This window comes from Prionailurus bengalensis, chromosome D1, assembly GCF_016509475.1.
Source record: "Prionailurus bengalensis isolate Pbe53 chromosome D1, Fcat_Pben_1.1_paternal_pri, whole genome shotgun sequence".
Taxonomy (NCBI): Eukaryota; Metazoa; Chordata; class Mammalia; order Carnivora; family Felidae; genus Prionailurus; species Prionailurus bengalensis.
In genome coordinates, this window is record NC_057346.1 from 110664122 (window position 1) to 110687244 (window position 23123).

A 23123-nucleotide genomic window follows, 5' to 3' on the forward strand; every position below is an offset into this window, starting at 1 on the left:
CATCAGGGTCATTAGAAACAGGCTTTCAGGCAGGGAGAAAGAAGCCTGACTCGGGGGTTGAGAGGGCCAAGGGGTCCTGGAAAAGGGTTGAGAAGACAATGGAATTAGGATTCACAGGCTGGTGGGGAGTTGTGTTCAAGACTGCAGAAATCAGGAGAGGCTGGGCCTGAGAAGTGCTGTTAGATTTGGGTTGAAAAGGTTGGGAAAGGGAGGAGCCCCTTTCAAAAAAGGTGGAGGTGAGAGAGGGCTGCAGCGGGGTGGCCAGCAGGGCCTGATGTAGAGTTCCGGACCTTCAGACGCCTTTGAACTGCTAGAGAACCAAGGACATCACAGTGACCCGACAATACCACAGGGTGGGGTGGCAAAGTGATCCCAGATAGCACAGGAGCCACCTGGCCCCAATGAGAGGGCAGGGTGAAAATGGCAACCTGACCCTCCCAGCCCAGAGATTCAGCTCAAACTTCTAGGTTAAAATACGTAGTCAGTCATTTTACAAACCGGGAGACTGAGACCAGAGGATCAGCCTCGGCCAAGCCTGGCGCCTGCCTCATCATCCACCAACACCAGACCCCAGGCTAAGTCTAGGGTAACAGTGCCAGAGTTCAGGCAGCTAGCTGAGGCCTGCACCCTAGTTCCGGTGTGGGTTGAGGGACCGGCCCTGATTTCGAAACTCTCCTTCCTTTCCTGACACTGGCAGCAAAGTGCAGCCTCTGCAAAAGGGATCTGTGCGGTGGGCGAAGGCAGCCATTTACGGTGGGCAGTCCACCAGGAGAGGCCTGACTCCAGCCAGGCCCACTGCCCCCGCTCCCCAGTACTCTCATCCCTGACTGCGGTGCCCCCGCGGGGCGTCTCCCCGCATGGCTGGGCCCAGCCCATGGTGTGGCGACCACTAAACACTCGCCTAGGTCCCTGGGGAAGGTGCTTTACGCTAAGCTGGCCAGCAGTTAGGGACATCTCGGAGGCGACGGCAAAGGGAGCCAGGCTCCCCCAGCTCACCCGCCCTTACAGGCATAGTCGGTACCCGCGGCGGGTAGGAAAACCCGGGAACGGGCGGACGGCAGCGGGAGAAACGCGGATAAGCCAAGGACAGGAGGACCACTGCCCGCTGAGCACGCACGCGCACATCCGTGCGCACGTCCCGGGGGCCCAAGCTCCGCCCCTGATTGAACCGCCCCGCCCCCGGACTCCCTCCTTCCTTTTCCGGACCCGCAACCCGGGTCTGAGCTGGACCGGGGGCGCCCCCTGCAGGCTGAGGGCGGAGCCGTAGTCAGGCCCAGCCCGCCAGCCCGCCCCTCGCAGACCCAGGCCCGGCTGAGGCCAGGGTCCCGCAGACGCGGGCCCCGGCTCCTTCCCCGGCGCGCGCGGCTGCCAAGGCGACTGGGCAGCGCACCCCCCCCCCCCGCCGGCCCCCCGCGCGCGCGCGGGCCCGGCTGCGGTCGCCATGGCTGCGGGAGGCAAGGGGTCGCGCGGCCCGACGCCCCGCCCCGCCCCAGCGAGCCCCGCCCGCGCGGCCCGCCCTCCACGCCGCCAGCGCCGTAGCCGCCGCTGCCGCTACAGCCGCGGGGCGCGGGGGCTGCGGTGGGCGCAACTCCGCGCGGCGCGGACTGGAGGCGAGGGGGCCGCGCCAGGCCCGAAGCCGAGGCGGGGCTGGGCCGCCCCCGCCGCGCCCGCCCTCCCTCCCGGGATGCGGTGCTGAAGCCCAGCATGGCCGGCCCGGGCCCCACCTTCCCGCTGCACCGGCTCGTCTGGGCGAACCGGCACCGCGAACTGGAGGCCGCGCTCCACAGCCGCCAGGTGAGGCCCACCGGGCACCCGGGCCGTCCTCCGGGCCGCCCACCCAAAGCCAGGTGTCCGTCCTGGAGGCCGCCAGGCCTGATCCGAAGCCCGGGTCACCTGCCCCTCTCGCTTGAGCCACTGGCCTCCGCTTCCAGCGCTGGGCCTTGCCCAGCCCGTCACCCCGCTTCACATTGCATCCAGCCCCCGAATTCGCGCCACACCACCCCTGAGCCAGGCCGAGAGCCAGCAGCCTGGTTCTGGCCCCCAGGCCCTTCCCACCTGCCCCCTCCCCCTTCCTATTAGGACACGCAGGCCATCCTCTGCCATTTCCATGGTCTGTCTGCTATCTTTATTTCCCACAATGACCCCCGGCCAGGTTCAGCCTAGTGGCCTTCTTGCTTCTCCTTACTTGCCCTGTGCTGAGTGTCCCATCTCTCCCAGCACGACATTGAACAGGAGGACCCCCGGGGGCGCACTCCCCTGGAGCTGGCTGTGTCCCTGGGGAACCTGGAGTCCGTGAGAGTGCTCCTTCGACACAATGCCAATGTGGGCAAAGAGAGCTGCCAGGGCTGGGCAGGTACTACAGAGGGCAGAGGGGCTCCCCCGAGGCTGGCAGTGGGGTTGGTGCGGCAGCGAGTGGTCAGGCCTGGGGCCGTTGGTGAGCTCCCCCCCCCAGCAGCCCGGTGCCCCTAGTCCTGCAGGAGGCGGTCAGCACTGGGGACCCGGAGATGGTGCAGCTGGTGCTCCAGTACCGGGACTACCAGAGGGCCACACAGAGGCTGGCTGGCATTCCAGAATTGCTCAGCAAGCTCCGCCAGGTACAGCAGGGTGCACAGGTGTGGCCGGTAGGGAGGGGTAGGGTGCCACGTCAAGGGGCCATGACGGACTACACGGGGGTCCCTCGGGTCACCTACTCGGTCCGTGCAGCCTGTTTTCCCAACGCTGTAGACGACATCCCTCTCTCTGGACTGCAGCCCGGGGTTGTGTAGGAAAGACAGGAGTCCAGGCCCACATGGGTGACATCAGGCCCTGTGGGAGGAAAGCCGTGGCCAACGACATCCCGGGTCCCTCATACCAGAAGTCTCTGCGGAGCTTTAGATGTGGGCCTCCTGGTGAATGCATATTTCCTGGAGGGAGAGTTTCATCTGACCAGCGGGTGTGGCCTGGTACCCCGGAGTACCTGTCCGCCCTCCTCAAGCATGAAGAAGCCTGGCTGGGAGGGCACCCTACCTCGTGGCCCCCACCCCAGGGGCAGGCCCAGATCAGTGATGAGGACTCTGGGACCCAGGGGGAGCAGAAGTTCCCCCAGGGCCCCACAGCAGGCTAGTGGCCAGGTGGAGACTGACCTCCAGGTCCCAGATACTTACCATCCGATTATTCCAAGACCTTTTTAGGGCCCCACTTAGCCCACCCTTTGCTGGGTGGGGTTTGGTTGTGGAGGGGGCATATCTGGGACGTAGCAGCACTTTAAGACTTCCTGAGGGGCTGGGCTCCCAGAGGGGGCTATAGACAAGGAGCCCCCCAGGCCCGCTGGTCCCCGGCACCAGGCACACCCTGACAGGTGCTCTGGTCTATCTCAGGCCCCCGATTTCTACGTGGAAATGAAGTGGGAGTTCACCAGCTGGGGTGAGTGAGGACCTCTTGGCTTCCCGGGGGCCGGGGAGGGGCGATTCGGGAAAGAACCCTGGTGACCTCCACACCCCCTGCAGTGCCCCTCGTGTCCAAGATGTGCCCGAGTGACGTGTACCGAGTGTGGAAGCGGGGCGAGAGCCTGCGGGTGGACACCAGTCTCCTGGGCTTTGAGCACATGACCTGGCAGCGCGGCCGGCGGAGCTTTATCTTCAAGGGCCAGGGTGAGCTGTGGGGGACGCACCGCGGGCACGCGGCAGGCCAGAGCAGCCCAGGTTCTCCCGTGGCTCGTGAGGACAGTGCCCTTCTTCTCTGCTTCCCAGGTGTAGAAACAGAGGTTGAGGGCCGAGGGGACCCGGGGGCTGGGGCCTCACCCACTTAGCAGCAGGTGGCTGAGGGCACCGTGGCGGCCCTTTCCCCACTGTCTGCGGCCCAGCACTGACGTGTCCCCCTCACACACCCGTTCCGGCCGGCAGAGGCGGGAGCCTTGGTGATGGAAGTGGACCACGACCGGCAGGTGGTGCACACCGAGACGCTGGGGCTCGCCCTGCACGAGCCGGAAGCGCTGCTGGCCGCCATGCGGCCCAGTGAAGAGCACGTGGCCAGCCGTCTCACCTCTCCTATCGTCTCCACCCACCTGGACACTCGCAATGTGGCCTTCGAGAGGTCAGTTGGAGCCTGGCCACACTGTAGGTGGTGCCCTTGAGGCTCCCGGCTCGGGCCTCTGGGAGGCTGGGCCACCCACAGAGGCTGCTCAGATGGGGGCGGGGGTCGCTGCGGGCCCAGCGGCTCGCTCAGACCCCCTGTGGCAACCTTCGGGGCCCTGCATGGCTGTCCGTGGGCAGAGGAGGCTGGGTCAGGGGTCCCCAGCGCCTTCACTTCTGGCCTCACGTGTTTTCCCATAACAACAAGGGTTTAGGCTGTGGCTCAGGGCGCTGTGTGCCCCAGTGTTGGTTTCTCAGTAGGATGGCTGTTTCTGGGCCAGAGTCCTTTGTGGGTAGTAGCTGAGGAATCTGACCCTACCGGCCCGGCTGTTCTCGCTGCCGACGTATGTCCCAGTTCCAGGAACAGACTTCAGGACCAACTTAAAAAACAGACAGGCAAACGGCTTAATCGGAATATAGTTTTATACACCATACAGTGCAGCGGTTTTTAGTGTGTTCACAGATAGGCAACTATCCCCACAGTTGATTTTAGAACATTGTTCTCACCCCAGAAAGGAATTCTTTGGCTACCAACTCCAGTGCCTGGAGCCCCCGACCTCCTCAGCGCTAGGCAGCCAGTGATTGACTGTCCCTACAGATTTCCTTATCCTGGACTTTCAGATGCATGGACTCCTACACTAGGGCGTCTTTTGTGACTTCGTTCACCGAGCAGAGTGTTTTCCAAGTTCATGCAGGTTGTAGCGTGTGACCACTTCATTCCTTCTACGGCTGTCCATCGTATGGCTATGCCACATTTCGTTTATGGGTTCATCTACTGACAGACAGTAGGATTGCTTCCATCTTTTGCCTGTTATGAATAATGCTCCTGGAAACATCAGTACACGAGTTTTTGTGTGGACATAAGCTTTTATTTCTCTCCGGTGTATACCTCGGAGTGGAATTGCTGGGTCACATGGTAACTGGATGTTTAACTGTTTGTAGAACTTCCAGGCCCTTTACCGAGGGGGCTGCAGCATTTTACACACACACACACACACACACACACACACACACACACACACAACACACACCGTGTATGAGGGTTCTGGTTTCTTCACGTCCTCACCAACACTTGATGTTCGTTTATTTATTTTTGGATTATAACCACCGTGGTGGTAGGTGTGAGAAGTGGTATTGTGGCTTTGATTTGCATTTCCTTAACGATTAGTGATACTGAGCACCTTTTCATGTGCTTATTAGCCATCTGTATATCTTCTTTGGAGAAGTGTCTGTTCAGATCCTTTGCGCATTTAAACAATTGGGTTATCTTTCTAAAAAAAACATACATATGTGTGTGTATATATATATATATATATATATATATATATATATATGTATGTATATTTTGAGAGAGAGGAGAGAGAGAGAGCACGAGCAGGAGGGGGAGAGACGGAGGGAAGGAGGGAGGGAGAGAGAATCCCAAGCAGGCTCGGCGCTGTCAGCGCAGAGCCCAACGCAGGGCTCAAACTCACAAATGTGAGATCATGACCTGAGCTGAAATCAAGAGTCAGATGCTTAACCAGTTGAGCCACCCAGGTGCCCCAACAATTGGGTTATCTTTTTATCATTGAGTTGCAAGAGTTCTTTACATACTCCAGATGTACATCCCTCATCAGGTACATGATTTACAAATGTTTCCTCCCATCTTATGGGCTGACTTTTCACACGTCTTGATGGTGTCCAGGTTTTCAGTTTTCACGAGACCCGATGCATCTGTTGTTTCTTTTGTCACCTGTGCTCCTACCATCACACATCTACCAATATTTGACTTTGTCAAATCCAAAGTCACAAAGATTTTCCCCTGTGTTTTCTTCTGAAAGTTTTATACTTTTTTTTTTTTTAACATTTACTTCTTTTTGAGACAGAGAGAGACAGAGCATGAACGGGGAGGGTCAGGGAGAGAGGGAGTCACAGAATCCGAAGCAGGCTCCAGGCTCCGAGCCGTCAGCCCAGAGCCCGACGCGGGGCTCGAACTCACGGACCGTGAGATCATGACCTGAGCCAAAGTTGGACGCTTAACCGACTGAGCCACCCAGGCGCCCCATATACTTTTTAGTTCTTACTTCTTTTTTTTTTAATTTTTTTTTTTATTTTTTAAAAAAAAATTTTTTTTCAACGTTTCTTTATTTTTGGGACAGAGAGAGACAGAGCATGAACGGGGGAGGGGCACAGAGAGAGGGAGACACAGAATCGGAAACAGGCTCCAGGCTCTGAGCCATCAGCCCAGAGCCTGACACGGGGCTCGAACTCCCGGACCGCGAGATCGTGACCTGGCTGAAGTCGGACGCTCAACCAACTGTGCCACCCAGGCGCCCCATTTTTAGTTCTTACTTCTGACCCATTTTGAATTCATATTTGTGGGAGGTAAGGGTCCGACTTCATTCTTTTAGAGGTGACGATCCACTTGTCCCAGCACCGTGTGTTCAAGAGACTGTTCTTTCCCCATTGAATGGTCTTGGCACGCCTGTGGAAGATCAATTGACTCTTCATTCCATTCTGTTGATTTCTGTCGGTCCTTGTGCTGGTGCCACGCTGCCTTAATTAAGCGCTGCCTCGTAGTAAGTTTTGAAATTGGGAAGTGTGTGTCTTTTGACTTTGTTCTTCTTTCTCACGATTATTTTGGGTCTTCTGGGTCCCTTGCAATTTCACCTGAATTCCAGATTCAGTCTGTCAATTTCTACAAAGAAGCCAGGTGGGATTCTGATAGGGTTTGCGCTGAATCTGTAACTCAGCTTGCAGAGTACTGCCATCTTAACAATGTTGGGTGCCCCCTACCAAGGACATGTGATCATTTCCCACTTACTTAGGTCTTTACTTTTTTCTTGTCATTTACAGCTGTAAATTTCCCTCTAACCACTGCTTCAGCTGCCTCCCTTAAGTTTTGATGTAGCGTATCTTTCTTTCCATTTATTTCAGAGCATTTTCTGATTTCTCTTTTGATCTGTTCATCAATCCTTTGGGTTTTTTAGGAGTGTGCCGTTTACTTTCCACACATTTGTGAGTTTCCCAAATCTCTACTCTGTCATTGATTTCTTATTTCATCCCCTAGTGGTTGGGGAACATACTTTATAGGATTTTTCTCCTTTGAGTTTTATTGAAGCTTCTTTTATGGCCTCGCATGTAATGCATCTTGAAAAATGTTCCACGTGCACCTGAGAAGAAAATGTGTTCTGTTGTGGTTGGGTGGAGTGTTCGAGGGAAGTCTGTTAAGTCTGGCTTATAGGGTTGTTCAAGTCTTCTGTTTCCTTGTTGATCTTTTGTCTGCTTGTCCTGTCCATTATTGAAATGGAGGTCTGTTGATGTGTTGCAATGATTGTTGTCGTACTTTTATTTTTCATTTTGTATTATGGCAACTTTCAAACATGTACGTATGAGAGGAGAGAGAATAGTTAGAAAGTTCCCATCACCCCACTTCAAACTTACCAACATTCTGCCTGTCTTGTTGAATCTATTTCTTGCTTTTTTTCCTTTTTACCCCAGATTATTTTATTTTGTTTTGCTTTGTTTTGTTTTATTTTATTTTAATGTTTATTTATTTATTTTTGAGAGAGAGAGAGAGAGAGAGAGAGAGACAAGAATCTGAAGCAGGCTCCAGGTTCTGAGATGTCAGTTCAGAGCCCGATGTGGGGCTTGAACCTGTGAACCGCGAGATCATGACCTGAGCTGAAGTCGGACACTTAACTGACTGAGCCACCTGGGATTATTTTATTTTATTTATGTATTTTTTTAAAAAAATTTTAATGTTTATTTATTTTTGAGACAGAGGGAGACAGAGTGCAAGTTGGGGGGGGGGGGCGCAGAGAGAGAGGGAGACACAGAATCTGAAACAGGCTCCAGGCTCTGAGCCATCAGCCCAGAGCCCGACGCGGGGCTCGAACTCACGGACCGCGAGATGGTGACCTGAGCCGAAGTCGGACGCCCAACCGGCTGAGCCACCCAGGCGCCCCTACCCTGGATTATTTTAAAGCACATCCCAGCTGTCCTATCATTTTAACAGTAAATGCTTCTGCACACGACTCTAACAGAGGATTTAAAAAAAAAATTTTTTTTTTAACGTTTATTTATTTTTGAGACAGAGAGAGACAGAGCATGAATGGGGGAGGGTCAGAGAGAGAGGGAGACACAGAATCTGAAATAGGCTCCAGGCTCTGAGCCATCACCACAGAGCCTGACTCGGGACTTGAACTCACGAACTGCGAGATCATGACCTGAGCCGAAGTCGGACGCTCAACTGACTGAGCCACCCAGGCGCCCCCAGAGGATGTTTTTTAAAACCAGCCCCAACACCGTCATCACATCTGACAACATCAATGATAATCCCTCAGTACTTTTTAGTCCCCAGTCCTTGTTTGATGGTCGCCAGCCGTCCAGGCATCCTCATCAAGGCCCTTGCGTGTTTCACAGTGGGAAGGCTAATTGGAAGGGGTCTTTGGAAGGGAAGGCTTTGGCTAAGGTTGAGGGGCACGGGTCCTCATGAGCTCCTGTTTGGTCTGTTTCAGGAACAAATGTGGTATCTGGGGCTGGCGGTCTGAGAAGATGGAAACCGTTAGCGGCTACGAGGCCAAGGCAGGAGAGGCTAGTGGTGGGGGCTGGGGTAGGAGACAAGGCCCAGGAACCCCACCCCTTCTCCATGTCCACCCATGTGGAAGAGAGACAGAGTAGCCCACGGGCTCTGGAGGCCCTGTGCGGCGATGGGAACTCAGTGGGGCCCGAGTGCCCAGGCCCCGCCGAGCACATAGGGATCACCCCGGCACCAGCCCCGACCCAGGTTACCGAGATGAAATGAGCGTTTTCCCCTCGTTACTGAGTCCCCATGGTTCAGACCCTGCCACCTCCTCCACTGTGGGGGGCGAGGTCCTGTCTGTCCCTGCGGAGAGGAGGGCTTGGGTTCTGTACTGGTGAGGCTGAGTGTGGGGGACAGGCTCTGAGCCCTTAGCTCTGCCTGTGTCCCCCCTGCTCCCCAGGTATACAGTGCCACCAACGTGGAGCTGGTGACACGCACTCGCACGGAGCACCTCTCTGATCAGGACAAGTCGAGGAGCAAAGGTAAACCCAGGTGCGCCTGCCTGTGGCCCAGTCACACCATATGCCGGGGTCACCCTGCTCCGGGGTCAGGGCCGCAGAGTCCGGCACGAGCTGGGAGGCCTCCCCGTTCCCGTGTGCTCAGTCTCCCACCCGACAGAGGCTCCCAGGGTGGATGGTGGGGGTGGGGGGCGTCGGGGGGCAGTGGCCCAAAGTCTCCTCACGGGCTCCCACCCCTTCTCAGGAGGGAAGACTCCATTCCAGTCCTTCCTCGGGATGGCCCAGCAGCACTCCTCTCACAGCGGGGTGAGCCGGGCCCAGGGGGCTGGGGGCCACGGGCAGGGGGCCGTGATGCAGGGCCAGGCGGCCACCCTCCCGAGCACTAAGCCCAGTCCTGGGGCCCTCCCAGGCTCCTGTGCAGCAGGCCGCCAGCCCCACCAACCCCTCAGCCATTTCCCCCAGTGAATACTTCGACCCCAACTTCAGCCTGGAGTCGAGGAACATCGGCCGCCCCATTGAGATGTCCAGCAAAGTGCAGAGGTGAGGTCGTGGGGCTGGCTTGGGGACTTCCCTCAGGGACACGGATGCCGCCTGGTCCCCCGAGCCCCTCGTAGACTCCTGTCACACATGGGGCCCACCAGAGTGGGGGACCCACTCACCCAGCCAGCTTCCTTCTAGACTCTCCTCCTTGGGGGTAGGAGCCAGGTCTGTCTTAACCATGGTTGTTGGCAGAGGGCTTGGACCAGAGGATTGGTTACTCTTCTTTGGTGGGTGAGTGAGTGAGTGAGTGAGTGAGTGAGTGAGTGAGCAGCACCACCCATTTATGGTTTTCTGTTCAACTGAATGAGCACCTCCTGGAGGCCAGCTTGTGGCCGAGGGGAAGGGCTCACCAGCTCTACTGTCTCCCGGCTTTGTGGCCCCAGGAAACGTCTTCTCCTCCGAGAGTCTGTTCTCTTCCTCAGTAAAATACCAGTCACACTTAGCCACCTGCCCACAAGGGTGCTAAGAGGATCTCATGAGCCATGACGTAGAACTTGCGGTGAGCCCAGCACTGCCCTATGAACCACAGGCAGACTTAGCCACCGAGTGGTGGATTCGAACCCTGGTCGTCCTGACCTCTGGGCTTTGCTGGACCCAAAAGTGTGGCAAAGTGTGAGGTGCTGGCCAGCTGTGGGCTGGGGAGGAGGACCCGGCTGTGGACAAGGCCATGATTGAAGCCAGCAGCCCGGCCCTGCCCTCTCCATCCAGATGAGTGGAGCTGGCTCAAGCTGCCATAGGCCCCAGCCTGGGCCCGGGGTCTGGGTGCAGCTCGGGCGGTAGGGCCAAAGGACAGAAGCTCCTGGGGCAGGCAGGCGGGGGCAGCTGAGCAGACGAGAGGGCACCTCAGGCCCGGCAGAGGGTGTGAGTCAAGGCAGGTGTCCAGAGTGGGTGGGTCATAGCAGAGGGGCCACCAGGAGTTCCTTGACTCACGTCCTGTGCAGGTTCAAGGCAACGCTGTGGCTGAGCGAGGAGCACCCACTGTCCCTGGGTGACCAGGTGACGCCCATCATTGACCTGATGGCTATCAGCAACGCTCACTTTGCCAAGCTGCGTGACTTCATCACCCTGCGCCTGCCCCCCGGCTTCCCGGTCAAGATTGGTGAGGGGCGGTCTGGGGCAGCCGGGGGTCTGGGGCAGCTCCCGGGGTGGTGCCGGCCTCCGGCTCAGGCTCGGCTGTCTCCTCGCAGAGATCCCCCTTTTCCACGTGCTCAACGCCCGCATCACCTTCAGCAACCTGTGTGGCTGTGACGAGCCCCTGAGCTCGGTGTGGGTGCCGGCCCCCAGCTCTGGCTCTGCCGTCACAGCTTCAGGTACCGCCGCGGGCGAGGGGGGCCGGCAGTGCTGCTCGCTGGTCTCTGAGCCCCGGGGCTGAGTGCTGCCCTTCTGCGCAGGGAGCCCTTTCCCGTGTGAGGTGGACCCCGCCGTGTTTGAGGTGCCCGAGGGGTACAGCGTGCTGGGCACGGAGCGCAGCGAGCCCCTTCGCGACGAGGATGACGCCCTGCTCCAGTTCGCCATCAGGCAGAGCCTGCTTGAGGCGGGCGCGGAGGCGGAGCAGGTGGGACACGGGCAGCGGCCAGACCCTGGGGGTGGGCAGGGGCACCAGAGGTGACAGCTCCGGGCTCCGTCTGCTGCAGGTGACTGTCTGGGAGGCCCTGACCAACACCCGGCCCGGTGCCCACCCTCCTCCCCAAGCCGCCGCCTACGAGGAGCAGCTTCAGCTGGAGCGGTGAGGCCCGCTAGCACCTGCTGGGACAGTATCTCGGCCTGCCCTGCCCCAAGGAGCCTGCCGGCCAGGGGGTCCTTGGCTGGTGGCGGTGGGTAGGGGGGAGGTGCTGGTCCCAGGACCCCATGCCCTCTCCGAGGCCACCCTCCAGAAGCAACATGGCCTGCCATCAAAGGCAGCATGAGGATGGGAGACACAGGGTCCCCTGCCTCGTCTCTTCTCTCCGGTCTCCCAGGTCCCAGCCACCTTGTCCTCCATAGCTGTGTCCCAACACTTGGCCTTCTTCCCCAGCCTTAGCGCTCACTGGTCTGTTCTCCCCTCTCACGCCTTGCCTGGAAGGGCCCTCCAAGAGAGCCTGCGGATGTCCACAGAGCCCAATGGCCCAGAGTCCCCTCACAGGACACCCCCGGCCCCGGCCCCCCCAAGCTTTGAGGAGCAGCTTCGCCTGGCCCTGGAGTTGTCTTCGAGGGAGCAGGAGGAGCGGGAACGGCGGGGGCAGCAGGAGGAGGAAGACTTACAGAGGATCCTGCGGCTCTCGCTCACGGAGCACTGAGCACCGAGTACCCAGTCCCTGGGAGGGTTGTCTGGTGTGCGCCCCCACCTGCTTTTGTAACTTATTTATTTATAAACTCTCTGCTGCTAAGCTGCCGGCCCGGAGCCCTGGGGATGGGCGTGCATTGGAGACCAAGGTGGAAATAAAGAGACTTTCAGCAGCAGGCTTGCTCTGCTCAATGGGATGACAAAGCGGGGGAGGCGACATCGAGGGGAGACACTGTGAGCAATGGCCTCAGACCCGGGTTTGAATCCTGGCTGTGGCCCCCTTAGCTTCTCTGCGCCTGTTTCCCCAGCTGTAAAATGAGACCACCTCCCAGCACCCCCGGCCGTTGGGAGGGTGAAGTGAACCAACAAACCAACATACGTCAAGTCCCTTGCAGAGTATGTGCCTCGCAAACGTCCGCGCCCTGTAGTCTTGTTCCACCTGTTGGGGACCCAGGCTCCTCCTGCCACTTACTCGGGCTTTCCCAGAACCCACCCCTGCTCCTATCAAGGAGGGGAAAGGCTGGGCCTCCAGACTATTCCCAACCAACTGGGAGGAGCCCCCTGCACCCCAGGCCTGGGTTCCTGCCTGTTCTATCCGAGCATGTTCTATCTGAGTGACTTTGGACAAGTCCCTTCCCAGGCTGCAGTGCGAGCCTGCTCAACTCTGCCCTGCTCACCTCCAAGGTGGCCCTGAGGATGGCCTGTGATCCCGCGATGGGTTAGTTCTAAGTTCTGCCTGGTTTCCCCGAAGCTCTGCATGTCTCCCAATGATTGTGCAGAGAGTGGAAGCATGCGGGCCAGTCAGCAAGAAGAAATCATTTTGGGGTGCCCTCCGACTTAAGACCTACTATGTCGGATCCTCCCCGAGACCTGTGTCCCCAGTCCTGCCTCCCTAGGTGCCAATCTGGGTAACTGAACGGTTGAAGCCCAAAGCAGAACTCAGGTGACCTAGGTGGGCGGAGCCAGGAGGGCAGGGGCAGGGGCGCCTCCAAGAAGGAGGGACCGAACCCCGGAACCCCGGAACGAAGACTGCAAGTTGCCGGACCTCTGGCCACTTCCCTCCCGGTCGCCGCGCTCCGCACCTGCGCCCCGCCCCGGGCCCGCCTCCAAAGTGCTGGGGGGGCGGGGGCGAGGCGGCCGAACCCAGGAGACGCAAAGGGAGGGGCGGCGGCTGCTCGGTGCTGGCTCCGCAGACCGGGTTGGACGCGGGCTGGACGCGCGTCTGGCCCTTTAAGGGCCGCCCCCGAGGAGGTGCCAGGCCCTGGTGGCTCCGGTCTCTCCTTCCTGGTCCTGCGGGGCAGGGACTGTCCGTGGGGCCGTGGTAGGGCACCGTACCCGGACGGGCGCAGGTGTGCCCGGCCTGGCCCCATGGCCCTGGTCACAGTGAGCCGCTCCCCTCCGGCCAGCGGCCACTCCACGCCTGTAGGGCCCACGGTAAGTCTGGCTTTGCCGTGCTCCGGCCCACGCAGTTGGCTGCCAGCTGGGCCCCGGGGAGCGCGTCCTGCCCACTGCCAGCCTCCCCTTGAGGCTGGGGGTGTGGGAAGGGGGACCCTAAGTGTCTCGCTGGAGGGGACTGGGAGGGGGTCTGGAGGCTCCCAAGAACTTAGACCAAGGCAAGATCCGGAGCCCCGAACACCAGCCCAGACTGCGGAGGCCCTACCCTCTTCCAGGCCCAGATCTGGGCCAACCCCTTGGACACCTCCAGCACCCCCACCCACTCACCCCAGCTGCCCTACCTGGACCTTTGCCCAGGCTCCCCCCCCCCCCCCCGTGCCTCCAGGTGGGGAGTGGACTGGGGTGGGAAGGGATCTGACATCTTTTCTGGTTCCAGTCTCCAGTTGGGGGTGGGGCGATCCCACCCCCAACCCCCAACCCCCCACCCCCACAGCCCTGATAGCAGAGAGGAGAGTCCTTGCCACCCCCCACCTCACTCTGCCCCGGGGGCTGCTTTCTCAGCAGGACCAGGCATCCAAGCGGAGAAGCCGGCTCCAGCGAAGGTGAGCACCTCTCCCGGACAGAGACAACTACCTCCAGCTGCCAGGCCTGGCCCCTGCCCTACTGGAGGACTCGGCCAGAACCAACTACTGCATATGTGGGGCAATGTTGCTGGTGGGCACAGTGGGCTTGCAGTGCCGACCGGGCTGCCTTTGCTTTTATCTTCCTCCCGGTCAGTCGGGGCCCTTCCACCACTATTCTGGACCCTGGCTCGGGCCAGTAGTCACAAGCCAAAGAGCAGGGATGGGACGGCAGAGCCCAAGGGCTCCTGGATCCCCACCAAGTTTACAGCATCTCCTGAGATAGGCAGGGGGGAAGGGAAAGGGAGCAACGCTTCCCCCCCCCCCCCACTTAAACAAGTGGCTCGGGGGCTTGGCAGCCTCCAAGACAGTAGCTCCCCAAATGTGGTAGCCTCAGCACTTGGGAACTCCTTAGAAATGCACATTCTCAGGCCTCCACCCCAGACCTGTTGACTCCCCCGGGACGGAGCCCAACACTTGTCCTAACAAGCCTGGTGGGTGAATCTGATGCACGTCTGCCCTGAGGGGGATGACGGACCTAAAGTGGTTTCCCTGCTGCCCTGCCAGGCAGAGCTTTGCAGTGCTCCGTGGGGCTGTCCTGGGACTGCAGGACGGAGAGGACAATGGAGAAGCAGCTGACGCTGGCCCTGAGGCAGTGGAGGGACCCCCCGGGGAAGAACAGCCCCACAGCGACCAGACAGACGATGGGCAGGGGCCCCAGAGTCCCCAGAAGCAGCAGCAGAGTCAGCACCTGCACCTCATGGTGGAGCTGCTGAGGCCACAGGACGACATCCGCCTGGTGAGGGGCCGCCGAGCCCTCGGAGAAGGGGAGAGAGCCAGCTCTTGGGGGGGGGGGGGGAGGCGAGGGTAGAAGGGAGCCAGCGTGTGTGTCTGCTGGGGAGCAGTGGCATGAGGGCAAGTGATACGGATCCCCCAAACCCTGAGGAGCCCCCCGGTTCAGCTAGTTGCTTAAACAGGGCACGATCACGTCTTCAGGTCTCTGGAGGAGCGGGAAATGACGGGGGTCTGCCCTGCATGAGCCTGTAAGGCCCGATCGGGTCCAAGAGCTGGGAATTACACGGAGGTGGGGTTCTGTGCAACCAGCACAGGACCTTCCTGACCCCATGAGTTGTGCGCGCACCTCGGGCCTGGCCGGCCGCTCCGGAGGGCCGGCTGAGCTGGAGGGGCGCCAGGCGGGGTGGGGCACAGGTGGGAGCCGGTGGACCAGTTCCCAGATGCCTGTGGGGCATCTCACTGTCGGCAGCAAGATGGGAAAAACAAAATGGAGGCAGTCTTTCCGAAAGCCGAATTTATTCCACGGAAGCACTGTCCTTTGTTATGAGATTGTGTCTTTAGTATTTCTTTGATGAGAAACCTTTCTTGAATCAAATGATGGTAATGGCAAGTGGAAAAGGTTTTTGGGTTTTTTTTAAACCTCTTTCCTGGGCAGAAATTGAAAATGGGCAATGGGTGCAAGGCCCATTCTCCCCTTTTTTCTTTTTTTTTTTTTTTTTAAACTTTTTTTTAACGTTTATTTATTTTTGAGACAGAGAGAGACAGAGCATGAACGGGGGAGGGTCAGAGAGAGGGAGACACAGAATCGGAAGCAGGCTCCAGGCTCTGAGCCATCAGCCCAGAGCCCGACGCGGGGCTCGAACTCACGGACCGCGAGATCGTGACCTGAGCCAAAGTCGGACGCTTGACCGACTGAGCCACCCAGGCGCCCCTCCCCTTTTTTCCATACATACCCCCTTTGCGAAAAATCTTTTTTTTTATTAAAAAAAATTTTTTTTAATGTTTTATTTATTTTTGAGACAGAGAGAGACAGAGCATGAATGGGGGAGGGTCAGAGAGAGAGGGAGACACCGCATCTGAAACAGGCTCCAGGCTCGGAGCTGTCAGCACAGAGCCTGACGAGGGGCTCGAACTCACGGACCGTGAGATCATGACCTGAGCCGAAGTCGGACGCTTAACCGACTGAGCCACCCAGGTGCCCCACGAAAAATCTTCTTAAACATTCTGTTGGACCATGGAATCCCAAAGTTGGCAGCCACTGGGTTATAACTACCAATCTGGAACCTGGGAAGAGGAGGATGGGCACAGAGCAGGCAGGCAGCAGGTCTCTTCTAGGCCCACGTGTATGTCAGGTGCGGGGCGGGGGGCGGGGGATGCAGGGTCTTCTTGGGCCGCTGTGACCCTGGGCTTCCCCCTCCCCATCTTCCCCAGGCAGCCCAGCTGGAGGCGGCACGGCCCCCTCGGCTCCGCTACCTGCTGGTAGTTTCCACAAGAGAACATCAGAGCCAGGATGAGACAGTCCTCTTGGGAGTGGATTTCCCCGACAGCAGGTGCGAGCAGGGAGAGGAAGGGAGGGGGGCAAGGAAGTGAGATGCTGGGGAACAATGGCTTTTCTTCTGTCCCCTGCCAGCTCCCCGAGCTGCACCCTGGGCCTGGTCTTGCCTCTCTGGAGTGACACCCAGGTGTACCTAGATGGAGACGGGTAAGAGATGGCGACTGGAGGGAGGAGAGAGGGGAGAGGGCGGCCGGCAGGGTGATGGACCGGATAGGGTGACTGGGCAGTGGGGAGCAGCGGAAGAAACGCAGGCTGGGTGTCTGGGGCCTGGGCCGACTCAGCTCCATCTCGGATTTGCTGTGTGACTCTAGGCAGGTCACCTAACTTCTCTGGGCCTCAGCCACCCCAGGTGTGGCAAATGGGGCTCATTTTGAAGCCCAAATGCTGTGTATGTACGTATTCTGAGGGTCAGCCTCGCGAGGTGGCGAGTGGGTTGGCCTCTCAGGAGCTCTGTCCCGGAGCCTGGAGTTGGATTCTACCCGCACCTGGTCTCCCTCAGGGGCTTCAGTGTGACGTCCGGTGGGCAGAGCCGAATCTTCAAGCCCATCTCCATCCAGACCATGTGGTAAGGGTTAGGGCGGCCCCGGTCTCCGGCTGGCCTCCTCTTCTCAGAGCCGGTTGGAGGGCCTGGGGAGGGGCGGCAGGGAGGAGGGTGTGACCCAGCCCGTCCTCTGTCCTAGGGCCACGCTCCAGGTGTTGCACCAGGCATGTGAGGCGGCTCTTGGCAGCGGTCTTGTGCCAGGGGGTAGTGCCCTTACCTGGGCTGGATACTACCAGGACAGACTGAGCTCTGACCAGAGCTGCCTCAACGAGTGGATGGCCATGGCCGACCTGGAATCCCTGCGGCCTCCCAGCGCCGAGCCTGGCCGGTCAGCGCGGGCAGGGGAGGAGAGGGGAGGGTGCCATGGGGGAGCCGGGAAGGGGCTCTTGGACTGACGGGCTCGGCTCCCAGGCCCTCAGAGCAGGAGCGGATGGAGCAGGCGATCCGGGCTGAGCTGTGGGAGGTGCTGGACACCAGCGACCTGGAGAGCGTCACTTCCAAAGAGGTGGGCCGGGGGGTTCCGTGTCTGGCTCAGTCGGTGCTGCATGCGACTCTTGACATCGGGGTCACGAGTTCAAGCCCCCACGTCGTGTGTAGAGCTTACTCAAAAAAAAAAAAATAAAAGCTGGGCTGGTGCTGGGGAGGAGCAGGGGCCAGGAGAGAGCTGGGCCCCGGGCCGGGGGTGGGGGTGGGGAATCCTCCCACGGGGGCAGAGCTTTCCCCCAGTCCTGAGCCAGTCCCCCACGCCTGGCTTCAGCTCCTCTGTCTAGATGGACAGGTGCTGTCCTCTGAGGCCCCGGAGGGAAGGGCCGGGCATCAGGACGCTTGCAAGGCACCACCCCCCCCAGCCTCTCCTCCCCTTTGGCTCCGCCTGCAGATCCGCCAGGCCCTGGAGTTGCGCCTGGGCCGTCCTCTCCAACAGTACCGCGACTTCATTGATAACCAGATGCTGCTGCTCATGGCCCAGCAAGACCGCGCCTCCCGCATCTTCCCCCACCTCTACCTGGTGAGCAGCAGGGGGAGGGCGGCGTGAGGGCGCCGCAGGTGGGGGAGACGGAGGGTGAAGCTTCTGTCCCTCCGCAGGGCTCAGAGTGGAATGCGGCAAACCTGGAGGAGCTCCAGAGGAACAGGTAGGGTTCTGGGCCCTCAGGACCACCTACCCTGTGTCTTCCCCTTCCCCTGACCTCACCCCAAGGGGCAACCTGGCCAGAAACCCCCAGATCCCCCCCCCCCAGCAGCTGCTAGCTCTGCCTCCAACCCCCTCCCCCCGGCAAGGTCTTGGGGGCCTGCTGGCAGCTCCCCTGGCCCGCTTCCTCCCCACTCTGTAAAGCAAGCCCCATATGACACAGAGAAGAGGGGCGGCAGTGGGGTGGGCGCCCCGAGGGCCTTTCCCAAGCGGAAAAGCCCCTCTCCACCTGACCACGTCTCACAGAGACAGGCAGGGGGGCTGGCTGCCTGCCCTCCTTGGTTCCTGCCATTTGACCCCCACGGGCTCCCGGGAAACCTACTGTGGCCCCCGTCACCGTCACCCAGCTGCTGCAGATCCACCCGGTCTCAGCTTAGATCAAAGCTGTCCTCCCACTGGCTTCTGAGACTAGTAGGCTTAGTGCTCCAGTCAGCCCAGCAGCTACCTGGACCAGAGGGGGAAACTCAAACCCCGGTGGGGCGGCATGATTCGCTCAGGGTCACGGCCATCTTCTCCTCCCCTCACGACTGCACCGTCCCCACCCGACTCTCAGAACCAAGGACTAAACAGAACCAGCAGGGTCGGCCGGGTCTGCTGGCCAATGGGCCTGGTGCCCCTGGCAACGTCAGCCGGGCCGCATACCCTCTGCTACAGGGTCAGCCACATCTTGAACGTGGCCCGCGAGATTGACAACTTCTACCCCGATCGCTTCATCTACCACAACGTGCGCCTCTGGGATGAGGAGTCAGCCCAGCTGCTACCCCACTGGAAGGAGACACACGGCTTCGTGGAGGCCGCGAGGTGGGGCTCCGCCTGCCCCAGCTTCAAGCGGTCCCCTTGCCTCTTCCCTCCGGCTCAGGACCTCTCCCGGCCCTCAGGGTCTCGGCTCCCTCCTCTGCTCTGGGCGGAGCACTCCCTGTCCTTCTCCCACGCCGCAGGGCCCCTCCCAGCGATGGGGCGGGGAAGGGGGGAGTGCTGACCGTGTTCTGCCTCCACAGAGCACAGGGCACTCGGGTGCTAGTCCACTGCAAGATGGGCGTCAGCCGCTCAGCTGCCACGGTGATAGCTTATGCCATGAAGCAGTATGGCTGGAGTCTGGAGCAGGCTCTGCGCCACGTGCAGGAGCTCCGGCCCATCGCCCGCCCCAACCCCGGCTTTCTGCGCCAGCTGCAGACCTACCAGGGCATCTTGACCGCCAGGTACAAGCCACAAGCCGGGGGGCCCGGGGAGCAGGTGGGTGTGGGCGCTGGGCGTGGCTGCTGGGTCACTCAAGGCTGACTGAGGCCCACCTCTTTCCAGCCGGCAGAGCCACATCTGGGAGCAGAAAGTGGGTGGGGCTTCCCCAGAGGAGCCCCTCGCCCCTGAGATGTCTACACCATTCCCGCCTCTTCCACCGGAACCAGGGGGCAGTGGGGAGGCGAAGGCCACGGGTTTGGAGGAGAGCCGGTCAGCCCTGAAAGAGGAGCCTGGGCCACGGCCCCGTATCAACCTCCGAGGGGTCATGCGGTCCATCAGCCTCCTGGAGCCTTCCTCGGAGCTGGAAAGCATTTCAGGGGCCAGTGATCTGCCAGAGGTGAGGCTGGAGCTAGGGAAGGAGCCCAGACTGAGGCACATCAGGGGACAGAAGTAGGAGGGGCAGATGGCAGGAGGAAGGAGAGAGACCGGGACCGGGGCCCAACTTCCCATGGGGACCATTCCCTGGGCAGCTCACTTCTGTCCCCTCAAAGCAGCCAAGGAGACCTCGTGGGCGGTTGGCGAGCACTGCCCTCCGTGGGAGCTGCAGAGCAGCCATGGGGCCGGAGGCACCTGCATGGGCTTCTCAGCCGAGCCAGCCCCGGGGTGAAGGCTGCAGACAACTCTCAGCCCGATGAAAGGACTTGCCTCCTAAGGGGCAGGGCTGCCCAGCCATGGCACGAGCATCCTCCCCAGGCCAAGAGCTGGACACCCAACTGCCAACCCCAGGCGAGGTGGAGAAGGTGCTCTGCGGCCCCTCCCAAATCTGAGGGGAACCCACCAGAGGATGGGGTACAGAGGGGTCATGGCACTCACGTGACCAAATACGGGCTGGGCAGTTGAGCATCCTCTGTGCTAAGTGCTGCAGGGCACAAGCAGAAGACCAGAGACTAGCCTTTGCCTTAGGAAGCCACACCCACCACGGGACTGGAGGCCAAGATGGCTGACCTGAGGAGAGAGAGCTCCTTACAGAGGGCGGGAACCTTTGGGAGAGGCTTCCTGGAGGAGGTGGCACTGGGTATGGATGGTTGATGGGTGAGCGAGCGTGGGTGTTCCTAAAGGTAGTGTCTTCACTCGGTACCCGGAAGGTGTTTCACCTGCAGCTCTCAGGACTGACTGCACAAAGGCAGGGGGGCAAGAGGAGGAGGTGGGGGCCTCAAGGATATGGCAGGTGCAGGGGAGCTCAGGAGGGCTCCTGGGGCCAGAAGGAGGACCGGCGGGGGCCAAGGAGCAGGGCAGTGGGGCGGGGCTGCTATCTTCCCTCCTATGGAAATACGACCATGAGTAGCTCAGATTTTCTACATTCACTTAACATTCCACACCTACCCCTTCCCAGGCTTTGTGCTCAATAACTCTGCCCTGGAAAGACTTCTCAGGGATTCTTCTTGCACTCTGACCCTTCTAGGTGTTTTCTTCAAACGAGTCTTCAGAAGAAGACCCTCCGGTGCCCTTCCCTCAGCTCTCAAAGGCCAAGGGAGGCGAGCCGGGTCCCAAGGGGCCTTGGCCTGCCCTGAAGTCCCACCAGTCTGTGGTTGCCCTCAACAGCGCCGCCCTGGTGGCCAGCCGGACCCGGGCCTTGCAGGAGCAGGCAGAGGCCGGCCGTTCCTCCACACCCAGGCTCCGGAAGGTGGTGAGGCAGGCCAGTGTGGATGGCAGTGGGGAGGAGGGCGAGGCTTGAGCCCTCACACATGCTCATGGCCCCCTAGACACAAATAGAGGCGCCTGAACACAGCTCCTGGGACGAGCGCCCTTCATTCCTGTCAGCTTGTCCACATTCCTTTTAGCTCCTCCCCAGTGGCCCCGAGATTCCATCACTACAGCCTCAGCTCCTATGGCCTTAAGTCTCAGACATGTCCACCTTTCCAAGGGCTCAAGATCTTCTCTATAACGGGGATGTGACAGAGAGACTGAAAGTGCCTTTGGGGGCCAGAGCACCTTGCTTCATTCCCAGCTGCTGCCTGAAACACTCACTTGCAGCCAGGGAATAAACCCAGTGCAGAAAGGCTCATGCTTCCTCCCTCACCCACTCCCATGTGCCTCACCCCTGCCCCTCTTCATTCCTGGGGCCCGCTAGGCCAGAGAACCAATGGCCCTTAAAGGCCAAGAGTAACCTCAGTTCCCAGTTCTGGAGGCTCTGAGGAGCAGAGAGCGGTCCCGCCGATGGGGCCTTCCTCCCGCATTCCACAACCAGCCCGTCTTCTGCTGTTGTCCCCCGCCCCACGCCACTCCCCGACAGCAGTGCGCTGGGTCACAGGGCACCAGGCCAAAGAAAGTCTTCTTCTTGTCCTTCACGGCCTCTGGCCAGTTTTTCACAGTCTTAATAGTATCTGGCTTTGTACTTAGAAATAAAAAAAAAACATTTTCATATTATTTTCACTTTTATGATAAAGCTGTGTGCCTGTGAGTCTGATTCTTCTCTGGTTACACACGAAGTTTGGCCTCTCTTAGCCCTTCCGGCCTCCTCATAGCAACCACCAGGTGTCTTTAGACAGGCCCCGTTTTGGAGGACTGGCGGGGTGGGAGGGTAGTGGCAGGGTGGGGCCGGAAGAGGAATGGGGAAGAGAAAAGGGGAGACCAGTGTTATCTCCCTCACTTCCTAGGGCAGGGCCTGGGTAAATGTTAGCTGCCCCTGCGCCCGTCAGGCAGGTTGGGGTGGGGGACAAGTCTACGCCGGGCAGCAGGTGCTTGGCTCTGTTGGGACAGCTGAAGCGAGTTACCCATGAGGAAGTGGGGGCTGCCGACGCCTATCTGGACAGGACCAAGCCTGTTCCGGAAGCTAAGGCTCTGTTTGGACACTTGATGATTGTTCTCGAGCACACTGTGGGCCCCAAGAATCTTCCTCTTGCTACAATGCAAGACAGCCTGATCTTCCAAGCCAGTCCCTCCCTGTCAAGGAAGAAGGACCCTCGATGGGCCCTCCCCTTCTGCATCCGGGTTCCTTTTGCTCCACTTTACCGTTCAAAAAGAGTAAGTTATTCCATCTTTGTCACTTCTGTCTTCTCTTCCCAAGATCATATCCTCTGTCCCATAAACACACTACTTCGGTTGGGGGGGGGGGTGGATATGCAACTCCTTCCTTCAAAGCAGACTCAGACGTAGGAGCTGGCACCACTTGAGAACTCATGCCCCATTGGAAGGGCATTTCTCACCTAGACCCCAGTGGGACCCCAGCACTACTCTACTCCTAGAGTACCAAGGGACAAGAAACTTGGGATCTAGCCCTGGCTTTGCCACTTATAACTCACTTCCCTTCAAGTCTCTGTTTCTTTCTGTAGAACAAAGGGATTAGACTAGGAAATCCCTAAGTGCCCCCTTCCCACTTTGGTGTGTTAATGATACATGTCACCTACACATTGACAGAATTCACCCCCAACATGCTCTCTAGAAGAACCATGTGTACCTGTGTGTAGGTGACATGCCTAGGGCCCCAGGTGGGGTCCAGAGAGGCTCGCCTGATTCTTGATCCACCTCGCTGGTCCACCCTTCTGAGCAAACAGTGGGGCTGCCTGTCATCCTCCAGCCAACCATGCGTCTCACCCAGGCTGCCCTTTCAGCAGTCCTAAGCCAGGGTTAGGGGCAGGTAGGGTGACAATGTCAGGAAGGAAGCCAAGGCCAGGCCCTGCCTTCCTACAGCCTCTGCGGCTGGGAATGGAGAGTCCTATCACGAACTCAGAGCTAGGGGCTGACCAGAGTCTATGGACAGGAACAACTGGCTGGCTCTCAGTTGGTAGAGCAACTGATAGTCTTGATCTCAGGGTCGTGAGTTCGAGCCCCACATTGGGTGTAGAGATTCCTTTAAAAGAATGCAAATGATTTAACACACACACACATACACACCCCTCACACAAATTGCTAAAGGGGCAA

General features: G+C 59.4%; 2 protein-coding genes and 1 long non-coding RNA gene across 8 annotated transcripts; 2 read left to right on the forward strand and 1 right to left on the reverse strand.

Moving 5' to 3' along the window:
- Positions 1-1526: 1526 nt before the first annotated feature.
- ANKRD13D (ankyrin repeat domain 13D) lies at positions 1527-12107 on the forward strand. Of its 5 annotated transcripts, none has more exons than XM_043581764.1 (15): positions 1532-1794; positions 2218-2353; positions 2470-2594; positions 3357-3402; positions 3486-3629; positions 3882-4071; positions 8609-8675; positions 9074-9155; positions 9376-9437; positions 9541-9671; positions 10613-10770; positions 10859-10981; positions 11063-11226; positions 11306-11397; positions 11734-12107. In XM_043581764.1, the coding sequence occupies exons 1-15, from the start codon at positions 1705-1707 to the stop codon at positions 11945-11947; spliced, it is 1824 nt and encodes a 607-aa protein (XP_043437699.1). In that variant the 5' UTR covers positions 1532-1704; the 3' UTR covers positions 11948-12107. The 5 variants fall into 5 exon arrangements, with proteins under 5 accessions (XP_043437702.1, XP_043437699.1, XP_043437700.1 ...); XM_043581763.1 differs by having other exon boundaries at positions 1557-1794; positions 8609-8684; XM_043581767.1 differs by lacking the exon at positions 2218-2353 and having other exon boundaries at positions 1527-1794.
- Positions 12108-12889: 782 nt separating this feature from the next.
- Positions 12890-21629, forward strand: SSH3 (slingshot protein phosphatase 3). Of its 2 annotated transcripts, none has more exons than XM_043581760.1 (14): positions 12890-13368; positions 13891-13931; positions 14517-14748; positions 16176-16294; positions 16375-16446; positions 16799-16864; positions 16980-17168; positions 17252-17345; positions 17718-17846; positions 17924-17970; positions 18681-18827; positions 19025-19225; positions 19326-19599; positions 20665-21629. In XM_043581760.1, exons 1-14 carry the CDS (start codon positions 13303-13305, stop codon positions 20935-20937), a joined length of 1950 nt encoding a protein of 649 aa, XP_043437695.1. In that variant the 5' UTR covers positions 12890-13302; the 3' UTR covers positions 20938-21629. The 2 variants fall into 2 exon arrangements, with proteins under 2 accessions (XP_043437695.1, XP_043437696.1); XM_043581761.1 differs by having other exon boundaries at positions 13135-13368; positions 13894-13931.
- Positions 15853-17172, reverse strand: LOC122484045. The gene is made up of 4 exons (XR_006297527.1): positions 17058-17172; positions 16785-16926; positions 16218-16432; positions 15853-16028 (listed from the first exon to the last, which is right to left on the reverse strand). It is a non-coding gene; the product is annotated as an uncharacterized LOC122484045 (long non-coding RNA).
- Positions 21630-23123: the final 1494 nt, after the last annotated feature.